Below are 18474 nucleotides of genomic sequence, written 5' to 3' on the forward strand. Positions count from 1 at the left end.
TTCTAGATTATTGTGACTTAATACAAACGAAGATTAACATTAATCTTGACAATTGTTTGTAAATAAAGAAGAAAAAAATCATTTTGGAAATTTAACCAGCTGTTTTAGTTTGATAACACTTCTTCAATGTATAAGAAGAAGTTTTGATTATATCAGTTATCTTTTTTTTTCCACTCTCACGTTTATAGTTTAAAACTGGGTCAAAAATTTAATCATGATCAGTATCTTCTCTTAAACCGTCTTTACACATGTACATGTACTAAGGTTGCAAGTACTATTCGCACAGTGTAAAATCCGTCCGAAAAGCAACACGTTCGAAGTGTCTGCGCTTTTCAAAATTTGACGATCATTCATTAATTTCTGTCATATTTTATAGCATTAAATTTGGCAAAATGAAGTTCGATGATATTTTGATGAAACTTGGAGAATTTGGTTTTTACCAAAAACGTTTATATGTTTTACTTTGCATGCCTGCAATTCTTGTTGGATCTTTTATGATGAATTTAGTGTTTGTTATGAAGACACCCGAGCACAGGTAAGGCAGCAACCATTTAACTTCGAGGGGGGGGGGGGGGGGGGGGTATTTTGTTTTTCTTAATAAGAAAAAAATTTCGCGAACAAATTAATTTAGTTTTTCAATGCGATAAACCACTAAAAATTTCCCCCAGAATTTAACACTATAAGGTATGGGGGGGGATTAGCATTCAGAATAATTTTTTATGTCATCTGCTTGACCATTTATTTATTTTTTCATCAAATTGAGAAAAAAAAACATAACCCACCCACCTCCTTCCCCTGGAAGTAAAATTATTGTTCCCTAAGTTAATTGAAATAAATGCAGCGTAAGCGGGGGTGGAATAATTTATATAACTTGACTCTGCCAATTCGTAGATTTTTCAACTGATGACCACTTGGCGCAGATCCATAGTTATATTTTGAGGTTCGGGGTGCCTCTATGCTATTAATGTTAATGAGCGCAGCAATGCATATTTTCTGATGACCACTTGGCGCAGATCCATTGTTGAGGTTCGAAGTGCCATAGAGTGATATTAATGTCACCGAGAGTAGCGATGCATATTTTCTGGTGACCACTTGGCGCAGATTCATGGTTTGACGTTCGGGGTGCCTCTATGCTATTAATGTCACCGAGTGCAGCCGGATGCATATTTTCTGATGACCACTCGGCCCAGATCCATTGTTTTAGGTTTGCGGTGCCTCTGTCCTATTTATATCACTGATTGCAGAGATTCATATTCTCTGATGACCAGTTGGCACAGATCCATTGTTTGAGGTTCGCGGTGCCTCTGTCCTATTAATGTCTATGAGTGCAGCGATGCATATTTTCTGATGTAAAAAAAATACATATTTTGATGACTTATGTGGTTCTTTGACGAGTGATTCATGCTGCAATCAATTATCATAACAATAACATATTGGCCCTATTTTACATATAGACAATCATGAATACTAATTACATGTCTTTAATGAAATGATGAATGTCTATTTTATAATAATTTTTTATAAACCTGATATTTCCTTACAGTGTGTATAAACAATATTGTATCATAATTTAGCTGCGTGCACAGTTCAATTAAAACTTAGACAAGAAGTGTCTAAACTCCAAAAATCTTACCACCCACCGGGTAATTATACAAATGTATACAAACAAATTAAAACCTAAAAAAAACATTCACAATTAGTAAGTAAAATCAGTATGATTAATGGATTTATCTATTTAGATTAAAAAAACATTGTTTCTCCAGATTGCATATTTAAAAAATTTAAAATACAGTTCTTTAGATTTTTAATTTTCATCTTATTAATTTTTCATCGAAGGCATCACATCGTTTGGAATATTTATGTCTCAAATAGTTCGAAATCTACGTTTAAGCCGTGACGTCTTAGATAGCAACGAACGTAATATTTTTTAAAACAATTGCATTACCAAAAAACGCTTTTACAACACGGATATAAACATATAATTAATTGATTTCATTTTTCAAAAAATTTATAACAATCTACTATTGAACAAGCAATAATGTTATGAACAATTGTAAATTATGATATTTGATATTATTTATAAAGCAAACAAGATTATCAATTTTCTAATATTAAAATGTGTGGGGGACTTGTTTTATTCGTCACCATGTTAGGCTAAATAAGTGTGTTAGCTTTGAAATTCGTTATATGTAACTGTGAACATTCATTGGCATCAACTTATGTATAAATGATTGTTGTTATTCGTCAAAGTTGGCAAAAAGCCTGCTACTACTAGTATTAAACAGGCCAGCAGTAAATACCGGTGAATTCCGGTAAATATTGGTCAATTAAATGTACATGTACACTGAATCAATTACAAATGTACTTGGTAAATAGACAAATAGTCAAAGAACAGAAAGTTTCATAATAACGAGTTTAATTATAATAATTGTTTTTCGTTTATTGTTCAAATTAATAGAATTGAAAAGAATTTATATTGGATAACTATCGTTGACACAAAATGAGTATATTCATTAAAAAAAACACAAACAGAAAAGTACTGTAACATTGCATTTATTGGTGTTTTTCGTCTCGGCGCTGTCACAGTGAGGACTTCAACTCTGTTGTACATAATTAGACCGTTAGTTTACCTTTTGAAATGTTTAACATTTGTCATATTGGGCTCTTTTATAGCTTGTTTTGTAGTATTAGTTTTGCTCATTTTTAAAGGCCGTACAGTGACCAATAGTTGTTAACTTCTACGTCATTTTGTCTGTTTTCGAGAGATCAACATGTCTTATTTGCAAGGATACCTTATTCTCTTTTTTAAATGAAAGTTATGATTCTCAATCAAATAATAATTTATCAAAACGAAATTGTGTTTTTCTGTCCTATTAGATTTGTACAACATCCAATTTCTGCTCTTCTCGAAAATATAAAAAATTTAAGGTCACAATTTTTACTTTTTTTGTATGTTCTCCTCTTTTTTTTTAAGTTAGCTCACCTGGACCGAAAGGCCAAGTGAGCTATTCTCATCACTTGGCGTCCGTCGTCCATCGTCGTCGTCGTTAAATTTTTACATTTTGAACTTCTTCTAGAGAACCACTGAATGGAATAGTATCGTGTACTTGGCTGGGGACTATGGTACATTTGTAAGCACAAGTAACGAGTGACGAATAAACTGTTCTTCAATTCAATTTTTATTACATCTCCATGCACTGGCAGACGACAACTCAACGTAATCATAATAGCTAAAATATGTTCCACGTTTTCTGACATAATAGATAAATTGTGTGAGGCAGTCCCGATAACCAGAAGACCCAAAGTAGGAATATAACAATAGTACCAAACATAGCATGAATGTTACTAATGAGGTGCTGACCAAGTGTTGTTACTTTGTAGTCGATCCATCATCCAAGATGGCCACCAGCGGAAGACTAAGTTTAACATAGGACCCTATGGGAAATACATACGCATGTCTTCTTTTAGAGAACCACTGAATGGAATGAAATCAAACATAGCATGAATTTTCCTTATGAGGTGCTGACCAAGTGTTGTTACTTTGTAGCCGATCCATCATCAAAGATGGCCGTCAGCTGAAGACTTACTTTAACATAGGACCCTATGGGAAATAAATACAAATGTCTTATTTTAGAGAACCACTGAATGGAATGATACCAAATATAGCATGAATATTCCTTATGAGGCGCTAACCTTGTGTTGTTACTTTGTAACCGATCCAATATCCAAGATGGCCACCAGGGGGATCTAAGTTAAACAAAGGACCCTATGGGATACATACAAATGTCTTCTTTAAGAGAACCACTAAATGGAATGAGACCAAAGATAGCATGGATGTTCCTTATGAGGTGCTGACCAAGTGTTGTTTCTTTTTAGCTGGTCCATCATCCAAGATGGCCGCCAGCGGGGGACTTAGATTAACATAGAACCCTATGGGAAATACATATAAAAATGTCTTCTTTTAGAGAACCACTGCTTGGAATGAAACTAAATATGTCATAAATATTCTTTATGAGGTGCCTATGAAGTGTTGCTACTTTGTTGCTAATTTACTGTTCAAGATGGCCACCAGGATTTATTATCAAATAAAACCCTTTGTGGTTACAGAGAATTGCTCTTAAATACATGTATCTGACGATAACATTTTAGGGATTCTACATAATAACTGATTATACAAATTCACTGTAACATATCTAAACAAATACCTTAGTTTGGTTTCATGGTCCACCCCCACCCCTACCCCGAAGTCAAGGTTCTGGATCCGCCCCTGTTAGAATTGCGTGATCGATATCTATAACTGAACTCTTCTTAGAAGTTGGTACATGCGTTTCATTTAGAAATAAACCGAGACTTACGACGTCAGCGAAGTTAAAGAAAATGGGAATCATCAAAGGAATTTCAAGTATTTATAATAAATTTCGAATATATGCCAGCTGAGGATACCCTCCGAGTGCGATATTTTCTCACTGCGTTGAAGACCCAATGGCCATTGGTTGCCGTCGGCTGTTGCCTGCTCTTTGGTCGGGTTGTTGTCTCCTCAACATATTCTCAATTTTAATTGCCGTTTGGATTATAGTAACAAATAATTATTCAAATACGTATTTGTACACTCTTTGAAAATACTAAAACTCTTAGTACATCGTAAATATATGAGGCGCAATTCTTATTGTTAGATAACATTTATCTTGAAAACCATAATAGTCCTGCTCCTTTATGCTGAAGATTCTTTGTAATCATTGTATCTACTTTGAAAATTGTTGACTATTCTGATAATTGAATATCTCCCCTTTAAAATTGAAGATATAGATATTTGTTTAAATTTGTTCAGGTTACTGTGTCAATGTCAAAGTTGAGTAATGAGGGTCTAAATAAATAGATACATAGGTATTTATGAAATCAAGGTTTAAATATGTGACACGTGGTCGCTTTAAAATATGTAGCAATAAAAAAAAAACCGGTCATTCCACCGTCTATTTGGAATACTTCCAATGTCAATATATAACAGACTTGGTCAATATATAAGGAGGTGTCGTATATTATTGACAATGAGACAACTATCAACCAAAGTTCAAATGTAAGCAATTTTAGACAACCGTACGGCCTTCAACAATGAGAAAAGTATACTATAAACCAATTAATTTTTGCGTGCAATTTATTTTCGCGAGTAGAAAAATGTCGCGAATATGTAAAACATGGATCTTTTCCAATTCAACTACATTTGTACATCAAACAAGGTTGAGAATCGTGATACTAAATCGCCGCGAAATGGGATAGTGAGGGCTAAACGCGAATTAAAGTATCCGCGAAAATAAGTTGGTTTACAGTAGATCAGAGCAATGTAACCTGGGACTATTATACAATAATACATTATAGTCCCAGCTGTAACAAGTGTGTTATGTTATTTCACCACGACATTTTAATTTCAAAGAGGAGTTATTGTATTTTTTCAAAATATTCTGATTCCCAATTTGATGGGGGAAAATATTATGATCAAGCATTAATTTTGACTAAAAAATGTTCTAAATGACATATTTTTACCATACCTTTTAGTGTTATATTTTGAAAAAAATATATTTAATTGATCGAAAAAAAAGTTTCGCGATTGACTTTTTTTTTGTCACAGACAAAAAAATAACATAACCCTTCTTCAAGTTAAATGGTTTCTCCCTTAACAATAATCAATCAATGTTTGGTATGCATGCGAATATATTCATAAATTATGATCAATATAAATAATTTTCATTATCTTTTTTTATCTTTTATATTTTTGATACATTTTTTGACAGATGCAAATTACCTCAGCTGGACAATGATACATACGAAATCACCAGTGAATACCAGAGACATCTTATCAACATTACGATTCCGGAATCGGACGATGAAACCATAGAATACGATCGATGTCATTATTATGTTTATCCTTTTGGCGAAAGCCCATCTAGGCAGAATGCAACAAAAATCACGTGTACTGAATGGGTATACGATAAATCAGTAATAACACAATCTTTTGCATCGGAGGTAAGACAGCTAGAGATTAATAAAGTTGGCACCTCTCTTTGGTTTAGGGGAATATTGAATGTAAGAAAAATAGATTAAAAGACCCAAATAATTAAATGTTTTATACATTTACCTAATACATACATGTATGTATGTCAATAAAGGCGTTTTCGATAATAAATATACGAATAAAAGGGTATGTACACATTTGGTATCAATTTAAATAAGACGATAAGCAACTAACAGAACCGAAACAAAATTGAATATATAGAGATTCAAGACAGAAATTTTCCAATTCGTACATCACAAAACTTCAACAATAGAAAGGTTAAGTCACAAAAATACCGAACTTCGAGGAAAATTCAAAACGGAAAGTCCCTAACCAAATGGCAAAATCAAAAGCTCAAACACATCAAACTAATGGACAGCAAGTGACACACCCCTGATTTGGTACAGGCATTTTGTTATGCAGAAAATGATGCCTGGATTAAACCTGGTATTATATAATGTAGCTAGCTAAACCTCTCACTTGTATGCCAGTCTTTACTGTTATTTTACATGTTTAACGTCAACGAGCCCTTCAACATGGAACAAAACCGTATGTATCACTGTAAGGCCAAGAACACAGACCAAGATTGGTCTAAAAGGAAAACGAATATAGACTGTAATCTGTTTGTTGGAAAAGCGACACACAGATATTGGTCTCCTTATTAAATAACATCAAGTTACAATGTAGAAATATATACCTCATTATTTAATTGCGACTGCTAAACAAACACTTTCCAATTTGATCACCAACGGATAGAAAAAGTTTTTACAATTTATATTGAATGTAAACAAATGTTCCAGATTCGTCGTGAAGTAAATCCATAAAGTTATATTGTTTTTGAAAGTTTATATTGTTTCCTCATTGGGAATCAAATTTAAGCTGTTTCGTCTCGTACTCTCGTTTATTTATATTATTATCATTATACTTTTTTTCTCTGTCAATTTCGCGTGAGGTTTGATGTGTTGCAAACATACACTGAAATAAAAAATTTAAAAATCTATCTACTAGTATTTCATTTTGTTATTTTAGATGCATTTAGTATGTCAAGATACACTATTGACGTCACACGCTCAGATGATATTTTATTTTGGTGTTTTGGTTGGAGATTTGTTATTTGGAATTCTTGCAGACACGTAAGAACTTGAAATATGAAAAATTAGGTTAAGTGAGCTCAATCGGTACATGTATAGAAGAATTGGCTTTATGAAGCAACAGTTATATGGTAGCAGAGGAGACAGAATTTAATCAAAAATATGTCGCATTTTCCATTTTTACTTGATTTTGCACATAACCTTTTATGATGCAAATTCCATAAATTGGAAAAAAAAACAAAAAAAAAACAATAGTACACTTTCAAAAGGCCAAACTAATCGGAGTAGTGGAACCTTTACTTTGATTTGCTTTCATGATGTTTGATTCAAGTCAAAAATATTTCATTCGTAATCAGGACAAGAACAAACAACAAAATGTTCTGCAAAGTGTGTCGACCGAGCGGAAAAGATGTAAATTGGCTCGTTACCTAACGTTCCAATTCCGTCCTAATCGGGCTTAATATTTCTAAAAGTTACTGGTCAAACGGACACGGCTATCGAGTTAAGGAGGTCGAGAAAACTGTCCTTTTTAAAATGTATATATCCCGGGTGAAAAAGTTTGTATCATAAAGAGTTGTCAATCTAAAAACAATATATGTTCAACATCAGCTGTAATGCAAGTTTATTAAGTAAGTCGATACTTTAGTTGGGCTATAATTTTGTAATGTTATTATATACCGCGGAAGCGATATTCAGTAGAGCTGCTGGAGAGTCGTTTCCCATTTGACGATCCAGTAACTTGTAATATACCTTTTGAGCATGAGCCTTTTTTTTGTAAATTTCTGGTAACCAGTTCAGGTATATTTAAACGACACCGTAAACAAAAAATTAAAACATATAAAACAGAAGATGTGGTATGATTGCCAATGAGACAACTATCCACAAAAGACCAAATGAAAGAAATATTAACAATTATAGGTCATCGTACGACCTTCAACAATGAGCAAAGCCCATACCGCATAGTCAACTATAATAGACCCCGATAAGACAATGTAAACCAATTCAAACAAGAAAACTAACGGCCTTATTTATGTAAAAAAATTAATGAAAAACAAATATGTAACACATAAACAAACGACAACCACTGAATAGGCTCCTGACTTGGGACAGGCACATACATAAATAATGTGGCGGGGTTAAACATGTTAGCGGGAACCCAACCCTCCCCTAACCTGGGACAGTGGTATAACAGTACAACATAAGAACGAACTATAAAAATCAGTTGAAAAAGGCTAAACTCATCATATGGACAAAAATACAAGTGGACGTACATGTACGTGGTCTACTTAGTTGACTATTATTTTTGATCGCCAACCATTCTATCGCATGTGTCAAGTTCTGAATCCAATTTCACCAGGAGCATTTTAAAAGTTTTTCATTTTAAATTTTGTACAGAAGAAACAATCGTAAAATACATGTATTACATACCGATGACATTAATATGGATGTAACTGAGTTTTGCTCTATACATAATCTTAGAAAATGTATTTTTACATGTTTCATAATCTAAAACTGCAAGAAATCTGACTGAAAGATTATTGGTTGCCTAACTTCCAGTGGCAAATATTTCATGCATGATCATGATCAGAACATTCTAATTAACAATAAATATAAAAGGTAAATCCTGTTATAGGGGAACGTCCGGGATGAGGGTCGTATGCCAATGGAAAATGAGGGTATGTTAGATAGGGAGAGCAGTTGTGCATTGCAAGAGTTCACAAACAAACCCCCAAAAGAGTTGATAAATTATAAGGTTTCTGTATGTGCAGAGAGCGTGGAAATATAGATTATTGTTCGTCCAACACATTTTATACTTCCTTGGTTTGAACTTTTGTTTAATATTTACAAGGGTAATGGTGTGTACCAAGGAACTTCAAGTATAAAATGCGTTGCATCGGATTTGGCGTCAACATTCTGACTGGACGTGGCTGCGTATTTATTCACTGCATAAACAAATTTTACAAATTTACTGCCGATCGATAGAAGTAAAAGAGTCACAATATTTCTACACACCATTAACCCTTGTACACATTAAACAAAAGTTCAAACCAAGAAAGTACGTACTCTGTTGGACGAACAATAATTTATAATTCCATTATAACATCGGCTTTACATTGATCGTTGCAGATTTGGAAGAAAGAAATCTCTGTATTTAGCTATAATAATATTGATTGGTTCTGCGTTTGGGGTGTGTTGGTCGTCTAGTTATATTACATTCGTTATACTGGAGTTCATCATTGGGGCTGCCAACCATGGAGCTTTCATGATATGTTGCGTTCTTGGTGGGTAAAATTATTTTAGATCTATAATTAGCTCGTAGCCTTCAGTTGTAAAAATTATTAATGAAAAAAAATATACAAAATCACAGAAATATTATAATCTATGATATTCTAATAATCTTCGATATATTCGATTAGAGAGCAACCTGTCTGTTATACAAATCACGTGTCATCGCTTCCCTTACAAGTATCTGTCAACACGCGTTGTTAAACGTTCTGTTGATGAAGTCATATATATATATCGTTCATGAATAAAAAGGCAGCTGTTATAGAAGTATACCGCTGTTTAAAAGTCATCAATCGATTGAGAGAAACCAAAACCGAGGGAAACACATATAACTATAAGAAATTGAAACAGAAACAAGTTTTGATATATTTAATATGCAATGTGGTTGAAAAATTATAACCATCATTTGAGAACAATATAAAGTTTAAATATGGTAAGTAGGGTTACTCAATCTATGTAAAAAGTCTGCATAATTTGTATCCGTAAAATAAATGCGCGTAAATGTAATAAAAAGCCGCACGCAAACCAAATGATTTTTACGCCAAATGTAACGGTAGTAAATTGCAAATGTTATGCACCGTTCAAGATATTGCGACACATACGGTAGGAAACGTTCAATTGTATCTGTAAAATGAACGCCCGCAAATGTCACAAAAAGCCGCACGCAAATTAAATGATTTTCACGCTAAATGTAATAATAAAACATGCAAATGTAATGCAACGTTTGAGACATTGCGAGACACACAGTAGAAAACGTTTACTTTTATGAGGTATTATTTATTTCGTTAACTTGAAGCAGTATATTACCCTCGTATAAATGTTTCTTATATTTGTATATTGTGTTTTAAAACATCCAGATACCATCATGTATTGTGATGATAGACCATGGTTGATTGTTACAAATACCTCAATGTTTGTCAACAGGTTTGGAGATGGTAGGACCGTCAAAGAGGAACTGGGCTGGGATTGTCATACACATGTTTTTTGCAGTAGGACTTGTTTACCTTGCTGGAATGGGATACTTTCTCAGGAATTGGCAACACGTTGGATTGGCCATTGCTGCTCCATGCGTACTGTTTCTTTGTTATTGGTGGTATGTTTAAATACATTTGTTCATAGAAGTACATGTATATACAAGGAGGTGTTGAATGATGCATATGGTCAGTGATGTATACTTTCCTTGCACCTATAGAAAAAAAGGAGTTTGTAGAATTTATCTGACTCTTATTTTAAAAATCTGTCTGTTAGGTAACCATTTCACAGGAAGAACTACTTTGCATTTGAAATGGATAGAAAGACCCATCTCAACTTTTGATTGTAGCACAGTTAACATATCAAACTTTTTTTGTAATATTTTTTTCATTGACTTTTCAGTATCAGTAGAATTCAGTTGAGTTCTTCATGAGTTCTAAACAAGGAGAGAGGTGTAAAAAGTAAAGTAACAAAATACACAACTCCAAGAAAAAAATTCAAAACAGAAAGACTCTTCAATGGAAAATTCAAAAGTTCAAACACATCAAACGAATGAAAAACAACTGTCAGATTTCCGACTTTATGCAGGCATTTAATGTAAATGTTCTTTATAAATGTTCTTTCTATCTGTCAAATGTTCTTTTTACCTGTGGATTCTTGAAAAAAATATTCCTTATCATAATGTCTTGTCTATCTCTTTCGATCTTTTATAATTTGTCCTTCTTGAAATAATAATTTGCTTTTACAATTTGGTATATTCTTTTCATCCAATGGTAACCGGAAGTATACGTTAAATATTGAAATATCTTTGCTCTATAATCTTCACCCCAACAAGGTTTCATTTTCTTACTCTCAGCTGATATTTTACATTGTCAATATGAGGAAACCTCATTTTCAGTACATATCAGATGCCATGCCACTGGTGTATGTTTAAGCCATATTCTGACACTATTTGATCATTATTGTTCCAAGGGAGAACACATTATATAGGAATAATAAATAAACACAAATGAATTAGTTTGCCGCAGAAAACACAAATTGTTCTGAAGATAAAAGAAGGGCGAAAGATACCAGAGGAACAGTAAAATTCATAGCTCGAAAATAACCTGACAACGTCATGGCTAAAAATGATTAGGACAAACAGACAAATAATAGTACATATGACACAACATAGAAAACTAAAGACTAAGCATCGCGAACCCCACAAAAAAAAAACTAGGGATGATCTCAGGGGCTCCGGAAGGGTAAGGAGATCCTGCTTCAACATGTGACACCCGTCGTGTTGCTAATACAATAATTATCAGAATTGATGAAATTACTACACCGTAAAGACTAACTGGCATTCATGTGTATCGTATGCAAAAACTCCTGTATAGATTTTTTTATGTTACAAATTTCCATTCCTAGGATTATACCAGAATCCCCTAGATGGCTGCTTAGTATGGGTAGACATGAAGAAGCCGTAACGATTTTAAAGAAAGTAGCATTAACGAATAAAGCAAATATTCCAGAAAAGTTACTACAGATTCAGGATGAGCCCGACCCACATGGAAATTTATGGCATCTATTCTCATCAAAGGTGCTCTTCGTAAGAACAATGATTATTTTTCTAAATTGGTAAGTATATTTTAGAATTTGAATGTTCTCTTCCTTGTTATGATGGGATGAAAACACTTTTGTACGGTTCTGATGACGTGCTGCGATATCAAATACATGTAATGTAATGAGCACAACTAGGACATAGGATGATAGAAAAACGTTCTACAACTATGAATATACGATGTTTTCAAAGGTCTAAATTTTCCAGAATATTTCATCGGGTCAAAATACTAAAATGTCAATACGAGAAAACGTAGCACAAAGGACTCTTTGGGCGAGGCTTACTTGTGGAAAATTGTCTTGCAATGCAAAGTGAACTTAACATCTATAGTACGTTCAAACCTTTTTTGAAGAAATGAAGAAATGCAAAATGGTTAAAGATGCAATATTCAAACTAATCGGAATACTCTACTTCCAGACATATTAATAAAGGACGACAACTAAAAATATCGGAAATATTGAATACTTATTTTACAAAGAAATCTACAATAAATTGTTGTATAATATAATAAAATGCAGTCCAATGTATCTACCTTGCATGTGATATACTATATAATCTGACTCTCTCTCTCTTTCCAGGGCAGTTGTTAGTCTAATGTATTATGGTGTTACAATGAATGTTGGAAATATGGGAGGAGATTTTTATCTAAACTTTTTCTTACTAGCATTAATAGAATTTCCTGCATACAGTATATGTATATACCTGGTAGATAAGATAGGAAGGAAGAAACTGCATTGTGGGTGTATGTTGCTAGGAGGGTTTGCGTGCGCATCAACGATATTTACAGTTTCATTTGGAGGGAAATGTAAGTGTCTCGGTTATCTTTTTATTGCATGCGAAGATTTACGTATGTATAATAGGTACATATTATCAACATGCATATGATACACATCTATTATAATAGTATTTTTTTATAAATGTAAAGATGTCTATAGATTACTGAGTGAACATAATCTCCACTGGGTCGATTCCACTACTGCTGTTGGGGGTTTCCTCATATGGTATAACCAGCCCAGAATTCAGCATAACAGTGTTATCATGAACTATCATTGATATGGTCCTATAATTTTTTTATGAGGGAATGTTCGAATCAAAGGCTTATTACGCGTTCGTACTTATAAATATTTACTGTTAAACTTTAGATCACCCCCAGTTTTTGGTGGGGTTCGTGTTGTTTAGTCTTTATTTTTCTATGTTGGGTCTTTTGTACTATAATTTGTCTGTTTTTTTTATGTTTTAGCCATAGCTTTGTCGGTTAATTTCAATCTATAAGTTTGACTGTACCTCTGATGTCTTTCGCCCCTCTTTAAGCTATACTTATATAATATTCGTATACAAATTATCAATATTTTATATCTTTTTCTCGTTGAAATTCTAGATTAAGAAAGAGAATTCCAAAGATAATTAAAACTGGATCTAAGATGAGAGAATGAAGCAAAATAATTTTTTTTGTGCAGGAATATTGTATTTCAATTTAAGAACTATTTATTCTTATCTTTTATCATGACAACAGCTCTAGAGCCACTTACCTTAGCATTAGCCATAATTGGAAAGTTAGGTGCTAGTGGAGCTTTTTGTGTGATATATGTTTTCTCAGCCGAGTTGTACCCAACAGTTGTAAGGAATGCTGGAATGGGAGCCAGTTCGTGTATAGCACGTATTGGTGGAATGTTAGCTCCATATGTAGCAAAATCTGTAAGTATATTGTTAAGTGTACGTAGTACCAAAAAAATTAATCATTTCAACACAAAATACTTTTTTTCCTGATACTATCATTTTAGTTTTTAATACTATCATTATTTTACTTTCATATGAGAAAGGCGCAATTAAAAAAAAGGAACACAATCAAGTTTGTAAAAGAAGGGCGAAAGATACCAGAGGGATATTCAAACTCATAGATCGACACTAAACTGACAATGCCATGGCTAAAAATGAAAAAGACAATACGGGTGCTCTCAGGTGCTACAGAAGGGAGACAAGTAGATAAACATTATACATGACAGCACATTGACCTGTACATTTGTAAACAAAATACTTTTTTCCTGATACTAACATTTCAGTTGTATTATCGTATTTTAAAAGGAACACACTCAAGTTTGTAAAAGAGGGACGAAAGATACCAGAGGGACATCCAAACTTGTAGATCGAAAATAAACTGACACTAACAATGCCATGGCTAAAAACAAAGAGACAAACAGACAAACAAAAGTACACAAGACACAACATAAAAAGCTCAAGACAAAGCAACACGAACCCCATTACAAACTGTGGGTGATCTCATATTCTCAGGAAGGGAGACAAGTAGATATACAAAACAAAGGGAGATCTGATATGGCAGCACATTGGCCCTGTACATGTGTAAAGTGTTTCTTTTTATTGGAGAGTAAATTAAGGCAACAGTTGTTTACCGATGTTCAAATCTCGGAAGACAATAATCATGAGAACAGAAACTTCAAATAATGCGAGACAGGTTGCGTCGTCAGAGTTAACAGGACATGCTATACATGCATCACCCGTCATGTGTATTAACATTTTGGCAACATGTTAACACGAATGATAAGTTTACACAAGCAGTACGCGTGCTTTTGACAAAGAAGGGGAAATAATCGATATCAAAGGTGAACAATATAGAACTATATAGTATTTGACCATGCAACTTATAGGGCCTAAATAGAACGGTAAACCTTATGTTTACTTTTCCAAGAACTATAAATTATATCTTGAGCTAACGCTAAGACTATGGGCAACACTTTTGGTACAGAAACTGGTATTTTGGGATTTTTCCTCATTATTTGATAACTTTTAAAGCTGTTCTATCGAAAACAAAAAGTATACTTACATTTAAATGTATTTGCAAAATAATATTTCTTTTTCGTTATTACTGTTATTTTTTATACCTTTTATTTTTGGTTAAGTGAAATTTTCTACGAATATTCATATAGGGAGAATTAGTTGATGGTAAGTTTGGAAAAGCATTACCATTAGTAATATTTGGGGCAGCTTCAGTATTTGCTGGTTTGATGTGCCTTTTACTACCCGAGACCTTGAATCAAAGACTTCCAGAGACGATAGAGGATGGCAACAGATTTGGCAGGTAAAGTATTTTGGCGATAAAGAACAATTGCTTAATTGAATGAAACATTTAAATGTACGATAATCTAAATTTTTGAAAGAAATGTATGAATAATGAAAAAGGGAGACTATCGAAGAACTAAATCAATAAAATTAATGTCAATCTTTAATCCTTTGAGAACGTATGTTTAAATGAATATGTTGTCAATACATTTGGCACTCCTACTGTAACCACCGCCTTTTTTTGCCGAAATTAAGCTTTATTTACACAAGACTTGATTCTCGGCATATAAAACAATCCAAACATAGAGTCGATTACAGAGCAGAAATAGCTCTGTAATCGACTCTATGTAATCTATATCCAAGAATCATGAACACCGTCAGTTTTGAAAGAATGCTTCAAGGAACAAATACTGATTGACAGAGGCGTCCAGACTTTCAACACTAATACTATATTACTGTACAATACGTAAATACCTAATAGAGATGCCTAATTATAATGCATTCGTTTTGGGAAAATAAAATTAAGAAGATACCGAACTCCGAGAAACATTCTTAACAGAAAATCCCGAAGCAAATGACAAAATCAAAAATCACAAACTCATCAAACGAATTGATAAAAACTGTAACATTCCTGACTTGGTACAGGCAAAGGGCGATTGAACTTTTTCAGACGGTATTTCTCTGATAAACGGAAGATAACTCAATGTAAACTTTGTTCTATCTAACTTAGTAGGCATTCACACAAATACATTATCGTGAATGTATATAGGTACGATACGCACGACAATTATGGACGTCTCAATTAGGTACGATATGTAGGAAACTTATGAAAAGTATTAAAAATTTGGACGTCTATATTGATAAGTTTTGATTCTTTGATGTCTTCTTACAACACTAACAATTTTAGTTAATCCCATATCTGTACAATAGTATGTGGGAGTATCAAATAACATAACTTGATACTCAATGACCTCTTATTATTGTCATGAGTGGAAAAGCAAAAGATTCTATCATCTTGATAAAATCTTATATATTATCGGTTATATAGGCGAGTTTGATTTATTGTGCTCTCTATTGACACTTTTGATTAATAATAATTGGAACAAAAAACGAAACAAAGATAACATCTAACACAAACACTTGAACAAATACTTGATTTTAGGCTATGTGTTAATATTTTCACCAGCAAAATACCGAAACTCTACTAACACAGTACTTTTATCAACATTCTAATGATATCCTAGTAAAATGAACATCAGAAATATTTAGACCATTAATTCTTTAACGAAATCTGATTCAATTAAAAATCACACAAATGCACTGTAGTGTCATCACTTACCCAACAATCTCATATATTGTAAATGAGGCCTCGGCGGCCTATGTAGTTCTACTACGGTAATCACTAGCTTGTCAACAATCAGGTTATGAGTTCGAACCTCGCACGGGCGGATGCAATCGACTCCAATCTTATTTGACAAGGGTTGACTGTTTTCGAAGTTCGGTGTTTTTTCCGGGCAATCCGGCTTCCTCCACAAAACAAACCTGGCCGCCACGAAATACTCCAAAAGTGTCGTTAAAACACCAACTATCAACCAATCATATATGTTATAGCTACACATCAATTTTGAGTACTACATAACCATTCTATTTTTCATTCTTTCAGAGGTAATGATTACAAGGATTCCACAACTATCGTAGAAAAGTACACATTACAAAAGGAGAAACAACTTGTATCATCTGAGTCCTTGTAAAACCTAAAACATTGCCGGACATTTTGGTGCATTTGTAGCCGTTCTTCTTACCATATTCAGTTAATAATAGTCATGTGAAAAACAGGATCCGTAGATGTTGCGTTTTTTGTGACGATAGACCGATGCTGTTATATAATAAATAATAGTTTAAAAGACAAATGTCTTTCCCTTTTTATCTAAGTACTTTTAAACGGCTCAAAAACGATCGATTATTTGAAAATATGTCTAATCAATTTAACATGGGATAACTTGTCAATACTTTTTTTTATTTTTCAAATCTAAATATTGATCTGTTATACTAATATATGATAGCGACAAGGAACGAAACAGAAGCAGATGACCTCACGAAAAGTAACTTATATTTATCCCGAGCAGAAAAATATTATTATTCTCTTACTCAATGCAATAGTAGAACTTATATTTTTCTGTACTTCGATGTTATTCTTCATTTTTCCTGTAAACTTACTGTGATATTACTTTTAAATTTGTTGCTGAAGATCAAATTAGCAACATCAAATTTAATTAAATTAAAAGTTCACACGTATTCAAAATTCAAACACATGCAGAACAAAACATATGGTCAAAATATAATTATCTGTGTTCTAATTGTGATGTACTTGTATGTGTACAAAAGCAAAATTTCAAACATAAATTACTAAATGGTTATACACATTTAAAATTGAATCATTTGACCTCTTCGTGACATAACAAATTAAACATACTAATACCTGTGTGTACCCCACAGATAGTTTTTGCACATTCACGAAATTCTAAACCGTAGTGTAGAATGACTTTTCGGTGATATTGTTTGCCTTAAATTACTGGAGAATAAAGGCTTTTTCCCCTGGAGAAAATTCCAAATTTGAAAAAAAATGGCTTAAATTTATTCCCATAAATTAACTTTTTTCCCAAACAGTGCAGTCTTGTGCATGAATACAAACTGAAAAACACTCATTTAATAATTTTTCATGCCTAAAATGACTATATGTGCAGATTTAAGGGTCTATGAATGAATCTTCACTGACAATAAGGGGTCTTATTTCAAATGAGGGTTTACCTGTTAAAAGGAGGTCTGCAAATTTTAGTTCAAATCATATTCATGGTTTATTATAAATTTCCCCATTTGATAAAAAGGACGCATATTTTCCCAATAAAAAAAGGGTAGAGGTAGTTTTGAAAAAAACCAACAATATCACTGCTTTTGTTATTACTTTTTAACCGTTTTTCAAAAAAACTAACGGAAAATTATAAATACTGTACATAAGCTTTAAAATATAAAACTCCATAATTTGATCTTTCTCATTGATTTTTTCTTCTTCTTTTGAGTTTCTCAAGAATAATATGAAATGAAGTGAAGTACATTATGATTAAGTACATGTTAATAGTCGACATAATTACATCTACTTGAAATGAATGGGGTTTTTAAAATATAGGGTAAATATTTGCTATGTAATTGTATATAACGTTATATTACCCATAGAATAGATATATATGAAACAAATTCATACTTGTCATTCCTTATTTAAGTTAGAGAGCATTTGGTTATATAATTGTATCAAAGATTTCATTTAGAGTATATTTATTTCATAACTGTGCAATCCATAATATCAGAAGATATACATTTACTGTTTGTCAATAAAAAGGGCAAATCTA

The 18474-nt window shown here is 32.9% G+C and overlaps 1 protein-coding gene across 1 annotated transcript; it reads left to right on the forward strand.

Annotated features, from left to right (window-relative positions):
* The first annotated feature begins 251 nt into the window (after positions 1 to 251).
* Positions 252 to 18474, forward strand: LOC139491498 (organic cation transporter protein-like). The gene is made up of 10 exons (XM_071279229.1): positions 252 to 535; positions 5787 to 6018; positions 7076 to 7179; positions 9265 to 9419; positions 10348 to 10516; positions 11803 to 12012; positions 12574 to 12800; positions 13509 to 13690; positions 14938 to 15089; positions 16734 to 18474. The coding sequence occupies exons 1-10, from the start codon at positions 393 to 395 to the stop codon at positions 16819 to 16821; spliced, it is 1662 nt and encodes a 553-aa protein (XP_071135330.1). The 5' UTR covers positions 252 to 392; the 3' UTR covers positions 16822 to 18474.

Source organism: Mytilus edulis, chromosome 10, assembly GCF_963676685.1.
Source record: "Mytilus edulis chromosome 10, xbMytEdul2.2, whole genome shotgun sequence".
NCBI lineage: Eukaryota > Metazoa > Mollusca > Bivalvia > Mytilida > Mytilidae > Mytilus > Mytilus edulis.

Excerpts from the sequence above, each read along its gene's own strand:
- LOC139491498 (XM_071279229.1), top strand. The coding sequence starts at position 393 with ATGAAGTTCGATGATATTTTGATGAAACTTGGAGAATTTGGTTTTTAC. Across the intron at positions 12,013-12,573 it reads ATGATTATTTTTCTAAATTG|GGCAGTTGTTAGTCTAATGT; the intron begins GTAAGTATATTT and ends CTCTCTTTCCAG. Across the intron at positions 13,691-14,937 it reads CTCCATATGTAGCAAAATCT|GGAGAATTAGTTGATGGTAA; the intron begins GTAAGTATATTG and ends ATATTCATATAG.